The following is a 21,513-nucleotide window of genomic DNA, read 5'->3' as shown; positions in this document are numbered from 1 at the left end:
AATCCCAGCAGATTTTTCTTTTGTGATATAGGGTCTTCACTATCTTTCTTTCTTTTTTTTTGTCATGGGAAAAATGTTTATTTTGAAATTATTTTAGTTTAGAAATACAAAACCTCTTGGGGAGGGGAAAAGGAGAGAAAAACACAAAGTATACAGGCAACTTTTTACTTCATAAGCTTCTCACACCCTCATTTGCTCCTAGTTCCCGCGAAGAGAAAGTACTCAGCCACCCACAATAATGTTATTAATAGGGATATGGATCAGTTTCACAAAGAAGCCAATGAATTCCATGATAGCAAATCCTATGGCTGTGGCCATGGCAGTCTTCTGGATTTCTTTTCTGTTGGGCTTGGTGCATCTTTTAACTGGCCGAATTGAGTCCTTTACGAACTGCTGACTTGGCTCAACAAACTGCATTACCTGATCCATGACTGATTGCGGGACGGCGGCTTGAGGAGGTAGAGACACGTAGCTTCTTCACTATCTTTCTTTAATGTCCCACCTGCACAGATTGCTGTAGTCTTAAAGACAAATATGAACACTGGCTCAACCACAGCTGCTGTTGCCTTCCCCAGCCTTAGGTGTAGGACAATCTCCATAGGCTCCTCCTGGAGACCATCCGTCCACTGGGTCTCCTGAGGTTGCTGGATAGCTTCTTACAATGCAGGGTAGGATGCCTCCTAGGTCTCAGCAGGTGAGATGGGACTGACAGGACACCCCAGGTCCAGCATCTCTGTGGTCAGCACACCGCCACACACACCTTCCTTGCTTTGGGGGTTTTGAGTGCCCGTCTGCCCGTGTCCACCCGAAGGCCAGAATAAGCTCCTCCCAGTGGATGGCCGCTGAGGGTGTCGGGCCTCACTTGGCCCACAGGTCCTTCCTCTGAAGAGCTTAGTGGCGCAGGTACTACAGGGAGGAGGCCAAGGTACGAGGTGGTGAGGTGACCTAGTCAAGGTCGCTAAGATGGTTCATATGGACTGTCAGCTTCACAGATCTAGGATCCGCTAGGTGTGAGCCTGGAGGCGTGCTATGAGAGAGTTCTAGATTCGGTTCACTGAGGTGGAAGGACCCGCCCTAACTGCCCTACCAACTCAAAGAGAAAGGGGCTGAGTACCAGCATTCATGGTTCTCTGCTTCCAGACTGTGGATTTGGGGTGAACTGCTGCCCTCAAGTCCCTTCCCTTTCCCCACCACAATAGAATATTCCTTCCCTCCCTCCTTTCTTTCTTCCTTCCCTCCCTCCCTCCCTCCCTCCTTCCTGCTGCTTCGTCACAACAGTGAGAAAATCCACTACTGCAGTTATGCTAGTGGGCTGTGCAGGAGCTGGTACCCCCTGCCCTCAGCAGCTTCTTCTCATTCCTAACCACACCCACACATGTGAGGTCACTTCAGACCACTGCCCTTGGACTCCATGTAGCTTGAGCAGCCTCTTTGAGTCTGTATGAAAGCAAAGGCATTAAAAGGGTCTGACTCAGGACCCATCGCCCTAAACCCCCGTGACTGCATTGCTCTCTGTGCACACACTATGGACCCTTTATTTGATCTGCACTTGCCAAGCACCTACTGTCTATAACAGCTTCCCCGCATTTGCCAAGCACACACTATAAACAACAATTTCCCCCACGGGCTAGATGGGTCATCGGACAGGACAAGCACTGGTTTCCTTCTGGTCCTGCTCTGCCACTTACAAGCACTGTGACTTTGAAAGAAGGGAGCAGAAAGGAGGGAAAGAGGTGGGAGGAAAAGGGGGAAGGAGAGAGGGTAGTTTGTGAGCCAAGGAGGTGGGACAGTTACGCAGTTGCCTACTGGCAGATCCGTAAAGCAAGCCTGTGTGATCCCTTGAGGCACTGGCAGCTGGACTGGGAGAAGCATACTCAGCCTTTTCAACTTTCAGCCTTTGGGGGAAAGCCTACTCACAGAAGATTCTTCACTGTGCAAAGGAACACGGTTTAGGTCCTATGCTCTTAGACACAGAGAGAACAGGAACCTTTGTCTCGCCTGATACCAGTTCCCTTACATGAACTGATGTCTCTGATACATCCAATTTCCTCCTAGTGGAATCCACTTGAATTCTCCAAGATGGAAGGACCTCGCTACCCACAGCACAATCCCTGGCATGGTTGGCATCATTTTGCATACTCTCTCTATTGCATGTATCATACATGGGTCTGTACCCCATGCCCACAATAGCCTCTGAAATTAATGGGCTTCAGGGGTTTCTTCTCAACATTAAAAGGTCAGGAGAGGGTTAGGCAGCCAACAAGAAGTTAAAATCCAAGCCCTCACACTGCAGATTTAGATGGCATGTTTTAATAAGGGTCTGATTTATGATGACAGGCATGCCTCCTGGTGACAGTGGCTTTCTCCCTGCCAGCTTGTCGGATGGATGGCACCCCTTCTTTTATGTTTTTCTGCATACTGGCCTCCTTCCAGGAAAAGGCCACTTCCCCAAATAAATAACAGCAAATCACAAATAAAATAACACCAGCGTCCTTCCTATCCTGGAGTTACAGATGAATTACTAGGAGCAGAATTCATGACCTACAGCTTCTGAGCAAGGGGTCCAGGGAGCGAGTGTGGGGACCTCCACATTGTCTGGATCCCAGCTATGTGCCTCCAAGGGAAGAGTTTAGTTTCTCTCCTCCCAGAGCAGAGAATCAACAGAGAAATAATGCCGGCATGCAGCGAAGGGAAGGAGCTGAATAAATACGCCCTTCATGAGCTGGATTCAAACATTTATTTTACATGAAAAGGGGCTAATGACATTTAATAGGATAGAGGAAATCAAAAACTCATAGCCAGGAGCCACTCTTTTAAACCAGATTTGGCGCACAACCCCCCAAGGGCTGTTTGCACCAATTCTCCAATAAATCACACACTGACTTTTAGAAGAGACAGATATTTAATTCGTGCATTAGAACCACAGGGCCATAACCACAGGCTGCAGCCCGGGCATCCCACCCTCTTCCTCCACAGACCCTTAAACCATAAGGCTATAAAAGGAGACATTAATTGGGTTATTAAGCATGAAGCACCAAGTGGGCTGCAGGATGAGGGCTGCTGGCTGGCCTTTTGGGGTGGGATCAAAGTTCATGGGTCAAAGGAGAGGTTGCATTTGGAACCCACGGCTTCCTCTTCTCCTTTGGGTAGTTAAACGATCATTAACTATTTAAACCGTGGCTCTGTCTAGAGTTTTAAATGCTCTGCTTAGGTGCCGGAGTTTCCAGAGTGGCTAATGGCACACCCCTCCCCAATGTCCGGTTCAGCTGAAGGCTTTGGGTCTTGGAGGGCAGGTGGCAGAGGAGACAGAAACGTGTGGAAGCTGGCCTCCAGGTGGCACTGTAGCTGCTTGTCTCTGAGTGGGATTCTCTCTCTCTCTCTCTCTCTCTCTCTCTCTCTCTCTCTCTCTCTCTCTCACACACACACACACACACACACAACACACACACACACACACACACTTCCCACTTCCCACCCCACCCCCCCAAACACACATTCTGGGTACCTACCTGCTCCCTCTACAGCATGTTCTTTCTGCCCTGTTGGGTACAGATCAGACAATGAGGCTTCCAGTGGACCCCATAAACCAGAAAGAAACACCAGCAGCTTTCTAGTAGCAGAGGGAGGGAAGCAGGAAAGGCATCTAACACACTTCCCAGATTGCTGACATGGAGTTTCCAGTGGAAATAGCTACTGGCTAAACTCCCTGGGGCTGTGAGTATGGTGTCTGAGATGGAGGCCCCCAGTCCTACATGTGCTGGCAGGAGATAGTGGGGCTTCCGGAGGGAGTGCAGAGTAGAGAGTGGAAGGACAGTGCTAGGTGACCTAGTAACACTGAAGAGGGGTACAAATGACAACCATGGGACATACCACTACTTACCCTGTGGCATGAGTAAGATACCGCGGGATGTCACAGGCTTGGGTATGTGTTGCATGGGCAAGGGACAAAGGCAAAACAAGATCTGAATCTAACACAAGGCAGAGACACAGGGCTTTCTAGGAGGGACATGGAGAACACCCTGCCCCTAAGTGCACACTCTGAACCTTTTCAGACACACACTCCATAAAGGTTGCCATTGTGTAGACAATAGTACAAAGACAGCTGGATCCTAGGAAGTGTGTCAGCTTCCTTGGGGCCCTAGGAAGGGAGGAAGCTTGTGTGCTCATAGTTGCGGTAAGGTCATCCCTTCTACCCTCTTTGTATTGAAATATATTGACTAATGCCGAAGCCTCAGGAGAGGTCCTGGTGCCCATCCAATCCTGGCCTTGAAGTAGGAATGTGGTGTGAAATGGGAGGGTCCCTCAGACTACTGTGGCACCTACCTATGATGTCTGGAACCCATCCTGTGCCAAAGTTCTATTTACTAGCAAGCAACGGCCCCTACCTGTGTTTCTGCTTATTGTGTTTTGTTTTGTTTTACAATTATAATACTGGGAATTGAACACAGAACTTTGTTCATGTTAGGCAAGTGCTCTACCACTGAGCAACATCCCCAGCCCTTTCTTCAATTTTCACTTTGAAACAGGGTCTTGATAAGTTGCTAAGGTTGGCCTTGAACTTGCAATCATCCTACCTCAGTCTCCCAGGTACCTGTGATTGAAGGTTTGTGCCACTGGGTTTGGCTCTTTCCTCCCCTTTGCATCCCCAACCTTCAGTACAAAATCTAGAGGACTACGTGGGCAGTATTTACATAAAGAGATAGCCCTGTCCCCTACCTGCCAGCCCCAGCGACTGACGCTCCATGGACACTAACCATAGTAATCACTACATGTTAGCAAACAGCTTGCTGGCACATCTGAGCTACCCATAAAGATCCATGTCCTGGTGGCTAGCTTAGCCTTTGCAGAGTCAGCTGCCATGCCCCAGAGCTGAGGAAGCAAAGAGAAGGCAATGTTCTACTATGCTCTCTGCCACGTTGTGAGGAAGCAGCATCTGCCCAGTACAACTGAAAATTCTCCCAAGCTGGCATCCCAATGCAAGAGATGATACAGGATCCCCAGCCCTGGGGAAGACCACTTGCCACAGGACATAAATGAGGCCCAGAGAGAGAAGCCTGGGCTTCTCTTCAATGAAAAAAATCTTCAATGACCCACACCTCTGTGGAGCCCTCTCTGGAAGCTGAGTCGGTCAGGTTGTCATGTCTCTGCATGTCCCCAAACAGTAGTCCCTACTCACGAGGTGGCAAGAAACCAAAGCCACTGTCACGGAAGTCCAAGAAGTGCTCTTGATGGAAGTGTCCCTCACCCACTATGTAGAGAGCAGCAATTCCCATCTGAAGGCCACCAGTGGAACCACTGCTTCCATTAAAACAAAAGCCTCACTCCTCTGGACAAATTAACACGCACATGCTTGGAAGGATTCTGATTGGCTGCCCTTAATGTTGAAACATGTGTGCTGCACGCACACCCACACCCCCCCCCCACCCCACACCCACAATTTCCATGGAGCCCAACATACTCTTTCCCACAGGCCTGGCAGGAGAAAAACACATCCTCATGAACTACACCCTCTCGGCAAAGTTATCTCCAAATCAGCAAAGGCATGCCGGGAATCACGCCAAAAGCCAGCCATTCAGAAATCATCATGTTCCTCCATTTACCTGTTTGTTCTTTCTGTCTATGGAGACTGAGTGCCACCTAAGGGGCTGGCCATGGTAATGGGTCCCAAAACAGTATAGAAATCCAACTTGGTGTGGAGCATGTCCATTAGGGCTTTAGAGGAAACCCCAAGGGTCATAAAAGACACAAAGGCATTGGTAGAAACAGAACGTTAATGGGAGATCCACAGCACAGAAAGCCTGGCCTGTACTGCTCTGAAGAACAGAGGCACGGAAGTCTCCATTCAGGGCTGGCAAGAGAGCCCAGTGAGCTTGCCTGGAAAGTCTGAACACCTGAAGAAGGTCCTCCGAACCCGCATAGAGGTGGAAGGAAAGAACCAACGCCACGAAGTTGTCTTTTGACCTCTGTATGTGACCCCAAACACTAATAATAAATTTTTAGAAATACATTTATACCTAATAAACACAGCAGCAACAACAACAACAACAACAACAGTGGCCAGAAACCCATTCAGTACCCCTGGGATCCATTGGTGCCAACTAGAGTTTTCAGAGCTGCCGGCATGCTGACCACACCTAGACGGAGTGAAAAGCCCACAGCCTGCACAGTCTCCAAAGTTAAACTCGAGAGTTCCGACCCAACACAAAGAAAAAAGCTTGTCTACATTGTCTGAACTCTGAGGAGCCTTGGAGATTAGAAAATGCGCCCACTCCCTCTATGCTGCTTTTGAGTTCTAGTTTTGAGCCCCGCTGGACAGTTTACTTGAGATGCTCTCATTGTGAAAACTATCAGTCCCCCAAAGCGAAAGGAGACAGAAACTAGATTATTCTAAGTCTCCACTAGGCCCAAAGCCTGCTTGGTGAGGCATCTCTGCTCAAAACACAGAGGGTCGCTGCTCTGTCCATACGACACAAAACAGGGCCAGTCACGTAGATCTTGAAGAGTAACTTGAATAACTGAAAGGAGCAAAGAAGGAAAGAAAGTAAGGGAAAGAGGAAGGAGTAGGTGGAAAGGGAGAGGGCAAGAGGAAGGGATGGAAAAGGGGGAAAGAAGAAGAAAAAGAGAAAAGGATGAAAAGAGAGCCAAGAGCCAGGATCATGTAGTCCGCAGACTAGCTCACTTCCCGACACACAGTAGGCCTTTAATATGGCTTTCTTTTTACAAGAAGTAGACGAAGCCAATAGATGTGACTAAGGTTACTCTCAACCTGCTGTAAAATTCCTTTTCGCTGCAGTGCAGACTGCAGACTCATGGATGAGCGGGTATTATTCCACGAGAACAAGTAATTGCTGACGGCAAGCTGGCAGGTGATGGAGGAATGTCAGGAGCCAAAGCTGCCAGCTTTGGGTTCCGAAGCAGCTGTGTCCTTAATTACGTCGCTTGATTTATACTCTATTAAATCTGTATATAAGTAACCCATTTCTCTGGAAGCATTTAAACCTCTTCTATTCCACCAAACACACTGCTTTTATTTCAAATAAATGTAGCCAGCTCTTTGGGGGAACATATGGTATATTTCTCTCTTATTAATAATTCAGTTCAAATGAGCAAAAATTAGTTGGTGCAGTTACGGCTGATTTTGTCCTGAAAAGATCTGCATTAATTTTAGACGTTTTGTAAATTGGGCTATTAAATAAAAGCATTATATGTGAATTACCCTTTAAATTTTAAGCAACTTGGTAGTTTAATGGTATTTTCTAGTCAGATTCATTTTCAATCTTTAAAAAATTATAGTCATTATGGTAAGACAAATTTTTGAAACCTGCTCCTTCTATCCAATTACATATTGTGCTAATAAGTAAACTAGAAAACTTTTATGTTCTCATTTCCGTGGGCAGCCCCGCCTCGTTCCATCTTTTGTGGGCATCTGTCTTCTGGGATGGTCTCCAGAGGGAGGTTGGTCCTGACCAAGTGGGTTCACCAACAAAGGGTCAGGCTCCAAGGTGAGAGAGAGGTGGTCAGGAAGGGGATTTGTCATCGTGTTCTTGACTTTGTCTCCAAGAACTCTCTGCTGATTGAATCTCCACACTCAGGGTTCAAAGCTCAGGGAGGAAGGAGCTGATAGGGCTCCAGCTGAGCGGTGCCACCAGAAAGGCCAATGAAGAGGAAGGGACCAGACTTCTTGGAGGACACAGAGATACAGGGCTGTGTGTCTCTGAGCTAGGATCCAGGTTAACAATGCCAGAAGGGGTGTAGAATTAGCTTGGTTCCTTGCCATCTTTGATGCTAATTAGCCAACCAGGTGACCTTGAACTTGACCCTACCCTGGGCTTTCGTTCCTCTATAAGTCACAGGAGATAGAATCTGCAATGTGGCCTTGGTTGCAGAGATCAAATGGGAAAATGAATGCCTACTGCCTAGTGTTTATTTACTACAGAATATGGCTGGTGGTTGGTATTTAGCAACTGGTCATTGTTAAGACACAAAGAACTGAATAGACAGGCCATACGTTTCTTCTGAAGTTAAAGAGCCAAAATCACCAAGGCGATGGCTGTATCAGTAGAAAATAGCTGTTGTGTTTATTAAATATAATGTTTTCTTCCCTCCTTCTTTCTTTCTTTCCTTCCTTCCTTCCTTCCTTCCTTCCTTTCCTTTCCTTTCCTTTCCTTTTTTCAAGACTGGGTTTTTCTGTAGCTTTGGAGCCTGTCCTGGAACTAGTTCTTGTAGACCAGGCTGGTCCCGAACTCACAGAGATCCACCTGCCTCTGCCTCTCGAGTGCTATGATTAAAGGCGTGCACCACCACCTCCCAGCATATAAATGTATTTTAAAATATTTATTATTAGTATGTGGGGCTACATACAAAGGTCAAAAGACAACATCGTGGCATTGGTTCTTTCCTTCCACCTCTATGTGGGTTCAGAGGACCTTCTTCAGGTTGCCAGGAATTTCAGGCAAGCTCACCGGGCTATGTTGTCAGCCCTGCATAGAGACTTCCATGCCTCTGCTCTTCAGAGAACGCTCTTTTGCCAAAATGACTGCCCCAAAAAGGTGAACCAGGTCTCCTCTCTCTCTCAGGTGAGCAGGGGGCACTAGTTGAAATTCAAAGAAAAAAACATGAAAGTCACAAAAGGACATAGGAAAGTGCTGTGCAGAATTCTGGCCCCCAGGACATTATTTATGTGCAGAGCTTAAAGAAACTGGGTACATCGAGAGTGGTAACAGGGTTGGCTTTGGTCATTTCTGTTGTCATCAAGTGGTCACAAAGTTTCCAGGAGACTGATCAGTGCTGAAGCCTGGGCAGCAATGACCACTGTCCGCCACTACCTGCCAGAGGAAGACCCTAGAGATGACAGGCCAGTGAGTGACTTCAGAAGATAAGGACTCTCCATGGGTGGGCTGAAAGCAGGCATTAGCCAGGATCAGGTTGATTGGTCCCTTAGACACAGGAAGAAGTCGGCATGATTGGTACTTCAGTCATGGAGTTGGTGATGAGAATTATGGCAAGAGATAAATAACATGGCAATGAAAATAAGTGTCACCCATCTGTCTCCTGAGATACGAGGAAAGGCAGGGAGATGGGTAAGTGAGCTGGAAGGATCCAAAGTCCTTGTGCTTGGAGAGGGCAACCCACTAAAAGAAGAGACTTATTCTGCCGTGAGTTGGAGGGGAGATGGGCACCCATCTCTTCCATGTTCTGCTAAATCTTCCAAGACAACTTGAGTCTGAGACCATAATGCCAGACAAGCAAGTGACCTGAGTCCTGGGAGGGGGTTAAGGATGTGACAACACAGACTGGAGGGTTGTTGGAACTTAAGACACACAAAGAGCTAACTGGAGTCTAACAAACCTGTACCTGTGTGCTTGGCGCAGTTTGTGCTGGGGGCGATGTTAGATCAAACTCCCAAATCTCAGTGGTTAAATCCAGTGAGAACATTTTCTAGTTCAGTTGAAGTTTCATGGGGTGTTTGGAGGCAGGGGGAAGTTTTTCTCTTTATCATAGATGGGTCAGGGGAGGAACGGGATCTTGTAGAGGAGGTTTTGGTGGATCCAACCTGGAAATAAAGCATAGACCAGTAGTTCTCCACCTGGGGGGCGTGACCCCTTTGGGGTCAAATGACCCTTTCACAGGGGTTGCCTAAGACCATTGGAAAACACGGATATTTACATTACAATCCACAAAAGCAATTAATTAGTTATGAAGTAGCAACAAAAACAATGTTATGCTTGGGGATCACCACAACATGAAAAACTGCATTAAAGGGCCAAAACATTAAGGAAGGTTGAGAACCACTGGCATAAACATGTTTTTCCAGTCAAAACTCAATCATAGTCCACAGACAACACCAAACAAGACAGTCCAACGCCATGCCACATAAGAGAAGAGAAAGGACACTGTTTTAAGTGTGAGCAGGCTTAAATACCCCCAAGAACTTTCAAAACACTACAAACTACCAGTAGATAATTTCTAACAGGTTTTTAGTATTATTCTTCCTAGTCCTAATTGCTCCCTCATCCTGACTGTGAGTTGCCTCTTCTCCTCTTCCTTAAAATCATCCAGCCGTGGCCCCCACACCTCTGAAGCCTGAAAGAGGCTAAGACTCAATCAGTTCTTCTGTGAAACCCCGATGGAAAGAAAGTGCTCCCCAAAGGTGAAAGCAGGTATCTGGGGGAGTGGTCAGCCTCTCTCCATCACATACCCTGCTCTTCATCCATGTCTTTCATCTCCCCTAGAAATGGAGGAATTTACCCAGCTTTCCCCAAATCTTTCTCTGGTTGTCCAAACTGGATAGAATCTGCCAGTTTCCAAAGTCTGATTGATGGCTTCAACAAAATAGCCATTGACTAAGGAAATAAATTCTTTTGCCTTCTGTTGAGAAGGACCCCACCAAGCTTCCTGGCTGGGTCAGGGGGGCTCATATGTACAGTCAGCCAGAGCTCCAGCTGGGCCCGGCCACCAACTGCTTGCCAGGCAAACAGATGATATGGGCAGCCCCGTCTCTGACCTCTCCATTTCTCACACAGTGGGAGCGACCTCATAATTTCTCCATCATGGCTTCTTGGGGTCTGCTTAGATGAAGACACATTACCGCATGCTAAGCAAGGAACAGCTGGTGGGGTGTGGGGCCCCAAACCTGGGTGATCATGGCTAATCATTATTAGCCTGTTTCTTGGTGGTGAGGGACTTATCAATAAATTAGACAGAAGTAGCTGCCAACCAGGATAGCTCATGTCAGACCCATTTCATTCATATTTCAGATGGAAGAGCCAGTGAACAACTCCAACTACATGGTACCACTCGCAAACCTGGTGAGAAAGGCCACAGACTCGAAAGAGCACCCAAACCTATAGGGCAATGACGATTTTTCCCCCTTCTCCTTAGCTGAAGTTATTATCACAACTGCCGGGGAATTTGTGAGATTGGGAGACAAGGATCATAACGATTCTTTGGAGACCCGTCAATCACTGCAAACTGCTACCAGAATCGAAATTACATCTGCATTTGAATTAGCAGCATTACTCGCCAATTTAGATCAGAGTGAACATTTTTCCATTGAAGATGGAATTAAATTAGAAAATGAGTGAGTCTTTAATTTCCAGATTATAAATCACCGAAAATAATTCAACTCCTGTACCTTAAGGCCAATTACATTATCCTAAGCGACATTTTATCTCCCAACCTTCGGAGTGATTTGGTGACGGGAGCCTTCACACAAATCAGTCTTGCTATAGTAGTAAGAAATATATCTGCCTGCCGAGTCACACACATAAAACACCAGCAACCGTTTTAACACCGAAGCTTATTTTACATGAAATTTGATTGTCTGTTTGATGGTGTATTTTTGTGTTCTAATGAAGTGATGCATCAGCTGGATGTGAGGTGTGAATTACACTCAGTTGACTTGGTTAGGACATCTTCATCCCTTCCTATCTTTTTCTGTCTCCCTTGGCTTGACAAAGGACGAAGATGCTGGGCGTGGTTTCAAATCTGAGCATTCTGCCCCTTATCTTTCTCTACTCATGATGCTTCTCTCTCCTGGTTCCATTACTTCTGTCTTGGGTCATGGTCTGAGATCAGTGTCTGCTACTGTCTGTGGATGGGAACTCCTCTATGCTCTGTTGCTCATGCCTATCCTTCCAGTGAAGTGCTTGCTGCAGAGCAAGTACTCAGTATTTGGTGTATGAAGATGGAAGGAGTGAGTGGCATTAAATTAGCCTGTATTAGTCTAGGTCCTCTAAAGGATATATATATACCCTAATATATATACCATATATGTATGTATATATATAACCATATAAATGGTATATATTCATTCTATCTGTTCTGTTATTTAGACAATATGATATATGTATATGTGTGTGTGTAAATATATATTATCCAGTCTAGAGCCTGTAAACCATTTTACTAATAAATATCATATGTATAGTCTGGATAGTCCAACAGTGGCTGTCTTCTGGTGGAAATAGACCAAGGACCCCATGGTTGTTCAGTTCACAAGACTGAATGTCTTCAGCAGTCCCACTCTTGTGCTGAAATCCAAGGGAACTCCTAAAAAGCTGCTGGTTGGTCTTCAGTCTGTCTGAATCCCAAAGAAGTAGGTTCTAATACCAGCAAAGGAATGCCTCAGCCACAGAGTAGATGAACTCGCCAGCAGGAACGAGGGCAAACAGGCAAAATGTAAACGCTTCCTTCTTCTATGTCCGTGTATGTAGGTTACCACCAGAAGGTGTGGTCCAGATTGTGTGTGGGTCTTTCCACCTCAAAGGAGCTAAGCAAGAAAACCCTTCACAGGAATGCTCAGCGGCTTGGGACGTAATTGATTCCAGATGTGGTTAAGTTGACGATCAAGATTAGCTGTCACATATCCCACCTTGCACCTGAAATCAAACAGCAGCAGTTGCTGAGGGAGGGGCAAACAGATCAGCAGCCAGTAAGGCCACAGATGTCATTGACACTCCCACCAGGTCCATGGTCACACTCATACTGGGGGCTTCCCTGGATGCCTCCATTGCTCCTTGGATGTCCATGCCATCCACAGTATGCTTTCATAGGGCAGGATGGCTCTTACAGCTTGGCATCATGGAGCATGGCTTATTTGTCCCCTGTCCCTTGTTGACCACCAAAACACCTGCATGCAGTCCCTGAGATGCTGGTGCCTTGTGTTTGTAGAAGAACAAAGGAGTGTGAAGGAAGGATGGCAAGAGCACGCAGACAGGTGATCTACTGTCACACACTTTTCCACAGAGTCCAGGTGCAGCCTGGCTTCCTCCTTAATACTGCCATCCCAATCATCGCCAAGGAAAGAAATCACTGGGAGTAGAATCGTGCCAGATCTGTACTTAACTGCAAGGGGATGGGATGGTGGGAGAAGGACATTGGGAGATGGGCTAGAAAGGGTAGTTAGATTAGTTGGATCAGAAAGGGTAGAGACCTGTTGACTCATTGCCTGCAGGATGTCCCAGCTCTTAGATCTCAAGTAAGTACCTCCCACTAGTCACCAGCTCTCTCCTTGGGGGAGCCACACGGTGACATCTTTAGGGGAGGTTCCCCAGTACAACAGAGCACATAGCTCTCTTGCCCCATCTCTGTGATACTCTCTTTACCAAGACCTCCACATCCAATGTTGCTAGACAGTCAAGCACAGGGAGATCCCCAGGCTTCTGTCCCAGCTACATGTTAGAGCAGGGAGTTTTCTAAAATAGGAGTTCAGGATGCCAGACTGCATTGTCAAAGGCTCCAAATGGGGTGACTTCCCAGCAGAGAGTTGGGGTGCAGTATGTGAACAGAGTTGTTGACATGTGTTCATCATGCCATGAGGGCTTCTGTGAGTTGTGCCAACTCTACCAGTTTCCTGGACCCAAGAGGCGCTGTGAAGCTGTGACCTCAAGAGCCAAAAACCAACACCCTGGGAGATGGAGAGAACCTCTCTACTCCCCACAAAGACAGGAGGCCTCCCACCTCAGCACCTCTGCAGGATCAGGGGAAGAGGGGCAGGCAGCACCCTATCTAGGCTGAACTGAGAGCAGGTAGCCAATAGCAGGGCTGGGTAACATCTCTCTCCCGACCCCATGTGCCACTCCACCTCAGCTTCCTATTATGCACACATACTAGGCCCTTGCTCGCTCCCAGTCAGTGAGCCCATGGCTCACCTTAGACCAGGGGTCACACCTTTTTTTTCTGGTGTCCTTTACTTTAACCTGATGAGAAAATCACCATCCCTGTCCCCTTGCCCCAGCCTCACATCATACGAGTATTAGGAGACTGGGTGACTGTGAGAAGCAATCTTTCTTGTCAGCTGAGCTTGAAAAACTAGGAGGGAAGATTTCTCCATCTCTTTTGGAGACACCAGGTGATACATAGAAACACTTAAACTGCTTGTGACTGGCACTGGAGAAGAAGCTGCCCTCTCAAGGGCACTGTCTCCCTGGCTGTCTCTATAGATCTTCTCATTTCTTTCCCTCCCTCATTCCTTCCTATCCCTTCTTCCTTCCTTTGCTTCCTTCCTCCCTCAATCCTTCCCTCTCCTCCCGGTGTCTCTCTGTGTGTCTCTGGGCCTTCCCTCCTCCTCCCCTCTATCCCTCTCTCCTTCCCCACACCCCCATCTCCCTTTGTCTTTTTGAACTCTCTCTCTCTCTCTCTCTCTCTCTCTCTCTCTCTTCCACTCTCTCTCTCCATCTACCTCTCACCTTTTCTCTCCTCACTGACCCCAGTCCCCTTTAGTACTCTGAATTATACTCCAGTAATATTTTGGGTCTCCAACTAAGCAGGACTCACCTAGATATCCCGACCAATTTATGGCCTGACCCCCTCTCCCTCTTGGAGTTTGACCAGCACCTTCAACATTCAGGTACCAACACTGCTCTAATCCTAAGCCACAGGGAACTCATCTGCCTGGTTGTCGTGTGTCTACCCTGCCTGCACTGTGTGGCATCCTACAAACAGTATGGCTCCCCAGGTAGGACGAGCCTTCCTGGGGCCGACCGTGTCTGCTTGCCTCCCCACAGGAGCCCTGTTCTCACTGCAGGGGCAGCCCAGATCACAGCTCACACTTGCTTGTGGCTACAGAAAGACTATCCTGAGGAGGGGCTTACAGTAGGGTGTTCAGAAAACTGCATGAATGCTCTATCCTGTTCGATTTGGAAAGATCGTGTTCACCGAAGACCTCCAGTTGGAGCCTGGGGGCCATGCCTAGCCCAACAGGGGAAAGAAGGGGCTGTAGGCCTCGGGTACTAAGAGCAACTCTGATGGCCATGGACTTGGAGCCTGCACTGTGCCCCACGCTTGACTGCCTGTGACTCTAGCCTCTCATGCAACCCCAGATGGTTTGCCCAGGGTCACTCGGTCAGTGGCAAGGTCAGTACTAGAATCCAGGATGGCTGCCTGTGGCACGTGTCTCACAGGGGCCACAGGTTCCAGGCGCTCCTCCTAGCCCAGCCACAGGAGTCAAGCACCATCCGACAGGCAGGGCTACCATGCTGCTCCTACAGCTGCACTCCAGCCGCTGTAGCCTGACTGGGCTACTCCCTGAGTCTTGTTCTTCCTAACATGACTGTGAGTGTTCAGACACAGCCAGAGGGTACACTCTTGCTCAATGTGCCCAGCCTCCATCCTAGAGAAAATACAAGTGTGTAAAACAGAGAAGGCTCCAGGGATACCCAAAGAATCTCACAAGTGACAGAAGCCAACATCTAAGGATCGTGCTGCCAGGAAATTGGTACATGGGCCAGTGAGATGTCTCAGCTGTTTCCGTGGTGGGTAAAGGTGGGTGGTGAAGGTGCCTGTCACCAAGCCTTCTACCCTAAGTTCAATCCCTGGGACCCACGTGGTAAAAGGAGAGATGCAACTTCCACCAAGTTGTCCTCTGACTTCTATAAACGCTCCATGGCACAAGGGTGACCACACACACAGAGATGCACGCATGCACACGTGAGTCGGTTGACCACTAGAAAAGGACCAAGAGGCAGTTGGCATCTAGTATGGCAGGTTCCATGGACAATTATTCCCACTGACTTTGGAGATTCAAAACAGCATAAGCACCTGGATATTTGACCCACGTACTGGCTGGTTTTGTGTGTCAACCTAACACAAGCGAGAGTCATCAGAGGAAGGAGTCTCAGTTGAGGAAATGCCTCGATGAGAGAGAGCCAGCTGGAAGGCATTTTCTCATTTAGTGATCAATGAGGGAGGTCCCAGGCCATGGTGGGTGGTACCATTTCTGGCCTGGGGTCCTGGTTCAATTAAGAAAGTGGACCTAACAAGTCATGGGAAGCAAGGCAGTAAGCAGCTCCCCTCCGTGGCCTCTGCATCAGCGCCTGCCTCTGGGATCCTGCCCTGTGTGAGTTCCTGTCCTGACTTCCTCCAGTGATAAATGCCAATGCAGAAATGCAAGCCTAATAAACCCTTTCCTCCCCAACTTGCTCTTCGGTTATGGTGTTTCATTGCAGCAGTAGAAAGCGTAGCTAAGACAACCCCTGTTGCCTGTATCCTTGGTGGCCCCTGTGCTCTGAGAGACGTGAGAAAAGTCAGCTGGGACTAGTTCTTTCAAGGTTTAGTAACAGGCATGGTGTACCCACCAGGCTGCTCTGATCCTGGGAACTCCTCTGAGGCCCGGGCCCCTCACACCTCACTGGCCATGGGCTCTGGGTCATGGCGAAACACACTTCCCCTGACCCCAGAGCTTCAAGCCATGGCCAAGTCCCAGCTGTAGCCATTGTGGGGCCTGTGACAGAAGTAACTCCCCCCCTTCCTACATACACTTCCCCTCACCCGCCCCATCCTCTGTCACAGACATTAAATATTTATGAGTTCTTAAAAAAAGAGAAAGAAACACCCCCCCCCCCCGCAAAGCTCAAATAATGCAAGTTGTCTACCAGGCAGAGAGATTGTTAGCTGATAAGCAGTGTTTAGAGCCACTATGATACGCTTCATATTGTGATCTGATTGGGGACCATATTAAAACTCGCTGAGGCTATTATACCTAATTTTTGTTTCAATTCAGGCAATATTGCCACTGCTTACTGTGATTTCTATTTATTTTTTCCTATTGTTCGTGTTTTATTGGGGTTGTGTCTGTTTTATCAAGCGGATCTCCCCTGAAAGGGAGGTCACGCTGTGTTTAGACCACGGGGATTTTTTTTTTTTTTTTGGTGTTTTTCTTTTAAAGGGGTTTCTGCTTGGTCTGAATTCACTCCAATCCCCTCCATGCTAATATAATTCTTTCTTTACTCTTGTCCAATTATAATATTTCTGCCAGCACAAAGCCCGACAGCTTGATATTTAAAAGCTGTATAAACTCTCATCATCCAGTTTTATGTTCCCGTTTTTTTCCTACGGTACCATTGGATTTGGGTGAGTGCTACATAAAATGTGTGCATTGAAGGGTTTCAAATCAAGTTATCTCTTCCATCTATAAAAATTGAATTTTAAAGGTTATTTTAATTATAAGTTTAAACCCAGGCACTCGGTAATGATAGAGGCCATTCCTGCCCAAGCGTTCCTCCACCTTCCTGGGTTTGGGGCCCAAGCTGGGAAATTCTGTTATTTCCTGAATGAAATCCAATTTTGTAAAACAGGATATTATTTTTTAAAGTATGATACACTTTGCATAACTCTCTTTTCCTGATGTGGCTCAGGGAGGTGGGGAAAGAGCGGCTAAGCATTACCGCAAGCCTTGCAGGACCCTTTCTGCGGAGAATACAGGGAAGAGATTGTCTCAATTTCCTAGCGCCTCAAAGCCGCATCTAAGTATCCAGCTGGCTGGTGTACAAGCGAGGATGTCACTTTACCAAAGAGCGGGAAGAGCAAAAAATAACAAAGCAAAATCCAAATTTCAAACCTTTTCTTTTTTTTTTTTTTTTAAATTTGAGTCTGCAATCTAAACTCCTTTGGTTTAAGGGGGTGGGGGAGAGCAGTGTTATGTGGGCTCCTGCACCACAAGTTTCTAAACCTGTTATTGAAGCCGTGATTGAAATCTGACAAAAACAGGCCATGCTTTATAATAATGTCCCGCAGCCAAAGTATGGCACCAATAACTAAACAATACTTTATCACCTTCGCCACTTTCAACAGCTCCCATTAATATTGAGATCAGAGTGCTGGGCCCTCTATTCCCCAGCTGACTGCCTTAGTGACAGCGCTGGCTAAGGCGGTGACATTGAAAAATATTTGCCATGACATGGCCACAAATCACAGCCAGACAAGTTTAAAACTCAATATTCACTCAACTTGCATCTGCTATTTTCTTGTTCCAATTTCTAAAACACAATTATTATGTGTTCTCTTCTCCAGAACAGCCCAGCATAAATGGGTGTATCCTACGCTCGGAGTTAGGGTCGGAGAGATTAGAAAAAAAAAAATTAACTCCTTAGGAATGGCCACTGGTAGTGTCACTTCAGAAGCCGGGAAGTCGCGCTGTGGAGGCAGCTGAGAATTCAGACGCTACACTGGGGACAGTGCCTGCTGCCTGGACTGTCTGGGACAATCACAGCGGCCTAGACTCAGATTGCAATTATTTGTGGTCCAGGGTTTACTCGACAGCCTAATTTTACACATATCGATTTTGATTTCCAGCTTTCTCGAGATGCTGAAGCAGATGTTAGTTCACTTGGCACCTGCCCCTCGTTCACCGATGCTGTGGTCAATGCTGTGGAAGGTGTCCCACCCACCTGAGACCTGCTGCCCGTGGCTAACCTCATGCCAGCCAGCCACACCTGAGCCCTAACTATACTCAGGTACCCTTTGGAAATTGAGAGAGTGAGTCCATACACGCTAGTCCCTTCAGGGACACGTCTGCGTGAGGCCCACCCTCCACAAGGCTGGGAGCACAGCAGTTCCTCTCTGAGAGAGGCCCTAACAGGAGCTCAACATTGTCCGGGCACAGAACACACATACTCCCCATGGTTCTCATGACTGCATGGTACCTGGCACACAGCAGGCACCTCGCACTAAGGCTGAATGGAGAGCAAGTATCCAGGAGAGCAGGTAACTACACAGCCAGAGAGGTCCTGGTTCTGCCGTGAAATCACCACAGAACCTTGACCAAGTACCTGTCTTTCCTGAATCTTTGGCTCTCTTTGGGTAGTTTAGGGTGATCCACGGCCACCTCCAGAACTCAAGTCCTGTTTTGTGAGAAAATGAATGTTGTGGACACAGATCTGACATGTTAAATAAGTTCATTATGGTGACCTTCTGAGTCTGGAAGTTACTGTGACCATCTTCTGAGCCTGAACAACTGGAACTTGCTGGGTTTTGCTCTGTAGATAATCCGGTGCCAATTATACCCTGGGGATAGATGTCTTCTGCACAATTCTTTTTTTAAATAAAAAGTTGAGTTGCTGACTCATTGGCTATGGATATTAGCCTTGTTTGACACTAAATTCAAATGAGATGAAGAGTGGGACTTGTCCATTGTATTAAATAACCCAGAAGTCACTGATGATGTTTTTACAAAGCACATCGTCAGAGAAAATGCAACCTAAGGTTGGTATCTTAAATTCACATTGGACAAGGTTACCAGATCAGCGTGAGAGACCCACAGGTCTCTTGTATTTTCCATTTATCTGCACGATCTCAGGGGCAGGAGCATTCATGGCATGGCGCTCTCAGCCCTGTCCCATGAGGGGCATGGTCTGTCATAGTTATCTGATCTTGACCTCGCTGTAGACTTGTGCACAAGTCTTTGAGACCACACGACCCTATTGGAAGGAGCCACACAGAGCCTCATTAATAAGACTAAAGAGTTGAACACCAGCCAGAGCCTAGGGCGTGATGGGAGGAGACATTTGAGGGAGGAATTGGGTGTGTTTTTTGCATATGCCAAGCCTATGAATTTCTGCAGGCAGAAGGAAGCCTGCAGAAAATGACATTTCCAAAGCAAGGATATGCCCCTCCTAAATGATCTGCTGCAAGTATTCGCCATTCTTTCCTGACCAGTGTCCCATCTCCTTGAATCTGGGTAGGCTTTCTAAATAAAGTGTGGTGGAGGGTGTAATGAGATTTTGGAGTGGTCATAACATGTCTCTGTAGTGTCTCCTTTGTTGGTTGGTTTGTTTCCTCTTGGAGCCCAGCCACCTACCGCAGGTGAACCCAGGCACAGAAAGTGATATGCTGTGCTTGGTCAGCAGCTCAGAACTCCTGGTCGCAGGAATAAGGGCACTCTGGACGATGGCCTTCCTAGCCCACACCAAACAAAGTAGTTTTGCCTGGTCAACCAGGTGAAGGCTTTGTGGCAGAGTGTTCTTCCTGTTTCCCTGGCTGGTGTTCGTCTACCTGAACCCTAGAGGTTTAGCTAAGGAAGGATGCGTAGAAAGAGAAACCAGACTCTGTGCTTGCCTCCAGGGAGGTGGGGAAGGGGTTACTCGGTGCCAGGTAGTATCAGAACAGTGAGCTAATTCAACTGTCTGAGAGGGAGAACCCCCACACACACACTCTTGGGGAGCCTGCAGACGAATCCCTAGTCACTGGCTTTTTAGCCACTCAGCACCTAGCAGCATCTTGGTCACCAGCAGGAGTTGAAGGCCAGGCAGGCTGTGGATAAATCCCTAGGACAGATTCAGTGGAACTCAGGCCCACATCAGGGCCAACCTCTGCTCTAGCTCAACGCTCCCCTGGAGGCCCTCCTTTTTCCAATTTGCTGCACCATACCCTGTTCATCTACAAAGATGAACAGACGGACACACACACACACACACACACACACACACACATGGACACATGGACACACACACCTGCAGGATAACAGATGTGTAATTCCTGATCTCAGAATTCTATTTCTGCCACTCAGGAGCCCAGAGAGGCACCTACTGTGTCTGGAAATGTCCATCTGGGGCCACAGGAACTACCTGGGAAGTGTCTGAGCTGGAGGTGACCATACATCTCCTAATGAACTAGAAGGACTTGGAGACAGGCTCCTAATCCAGCTCAGGGGGAAGCACTCAGAATCTCTGATCACCTGAGAAGGAGGTGGGTGACTCCTTTCAGAAGGGAGCCGGAGAGCAATTGTCTCGATTATGGAAAGAGCTCTCTCGTGTGAGACAGGCCTTTATGAATAAGCTAAATACGGCCAGTATTAAAGGCAATGGTGCAAATGATTGACTAGCTTGCTGTTCCCACCCTCCCAGAAGCCTTATACCAAGATGAGGGCTGGATAACGAGATTGCTGAATGTTTAAGGGGAAAAAAAGCTCGATTTTCTTCCAGCTGCTGCTATTGGGAACACACAATTTAAGTCACTTTCCAAAGTTAACTGGTCTCTTGATGGGCCTAGGCCACGGATTGTAAAATCAGGAAGGCCTACACTTTGGGGACCTCCTTCTTTCTGTAGTTAGGTATCCTCTTGTTATGGTGTATTTATAAGCCCTCTCCTTACCCAGTAGGTTACTGGTGTGTCCACTTGTGTGGGAGTATGCCCATGGAATAAGGAGAGCTGCCAGCCTGGGCACTCAGGAGTCACCGGGGAAACTGGGAGTCTCTGTACCCACAGAGCAATGCAAGACAGGAGTCTGGAACATTTCTGCTCATCTTAATCACCTACAATGTCTACTGGCTGACTCCCAATCAACCACCCACAGAGAAAGCACAAGGACCATTCAAACCAGCAGCAGGAAGTCACCGAGGTCACGGAGGTCAACTGGGCATCACACTTAGCACTGTCCTGGTTGTAGTCTACCTGAAAGAAACTGACCCTCATCAGATGCCTGATCTGGGGCTGGGTCCACCAAAACTATCAGAGCTGCCTGTCCAGCATCCCAGATCCATCTCTGGAACAGAGCCCGGTTCCTGGGACTGGGCCAGTCTGACCTGACCCAAAAGCAGGCCCTCCCTGGAGCTAGGGGATCAGCTCTGTGGTCCCCCGCCTTCCTGCTCCAGTTCTTAGAAGCAATCTGTATCAGTTGCCTTATGGATGGAAAGGCTTCTTTCGGCTTACAGTGTCAGGGTCCGGTCATCCCGGCAGAGAAAGCATGGCGGCCTGAGCTTGAGGCAGCTGCTCACACTGCATCTGCAGTCAGGAAGGCGG

General features: G+C 47.7%; 1 protein-coding gene across 1 annotated transcript; it reads right to left on the bottom strand.

Moving 5' to 3' along the window:
• Positions 1-222: 222 nt before the first annotated feature.
• LOC119801351 (protein transport protein Sec61 subunit gamma-like) lies at positions 223-2,164 on the bottom strand. The gene is made up of 2 exons (XM_038311905.1): positions 2,140-2,164; positions 223-431 (listed from the first exon to the last, which is right to left on the bottom strand). The coding sequence occupies exons 1-2, from the start codon at positions 2,162-2,164 to the stop codon at positions 223-225; spliced, it is 234 nt and encodes a 77-aa protein (XP_038167833.1).
• Positions 2,165-21,513: the final 19,349 nt, after the last annotated feature.

This window comes from Arvicola amphibius, chromosome 1, assembly GCF_903992535.2.
Source record: "Arvicola amphibius chromosome 1, mArvAmp1.2, whole genome shotgun sequence".
NCBI lineage: Eukaryota > Metazoa > Chordata > Mammalia > Rodentia > Cricetidae > Arvicola > Arvicola amphibius.
Note: the sequence above shows the minus strand (reverse complement) of the source record. Positions and strands in the feature narration are given on the sequence as shown.

What these genes read in the sequence shown, in the direction of transcription:
- LOC119801351 (XM_038311905.1), bottom strand. Translation starts at nt 2,164, where the DNA reads ATGTATGATACATGCAATAGAGAGA. An exon ending in TGATACATGCAATAGAGAGA is followed by an intron (nt 432 to 2,139) that starts GTATGCAAAATG and finishes TCCCGCAATCAG; the next exon opens with TCATGGATCAGGTAATGCAG.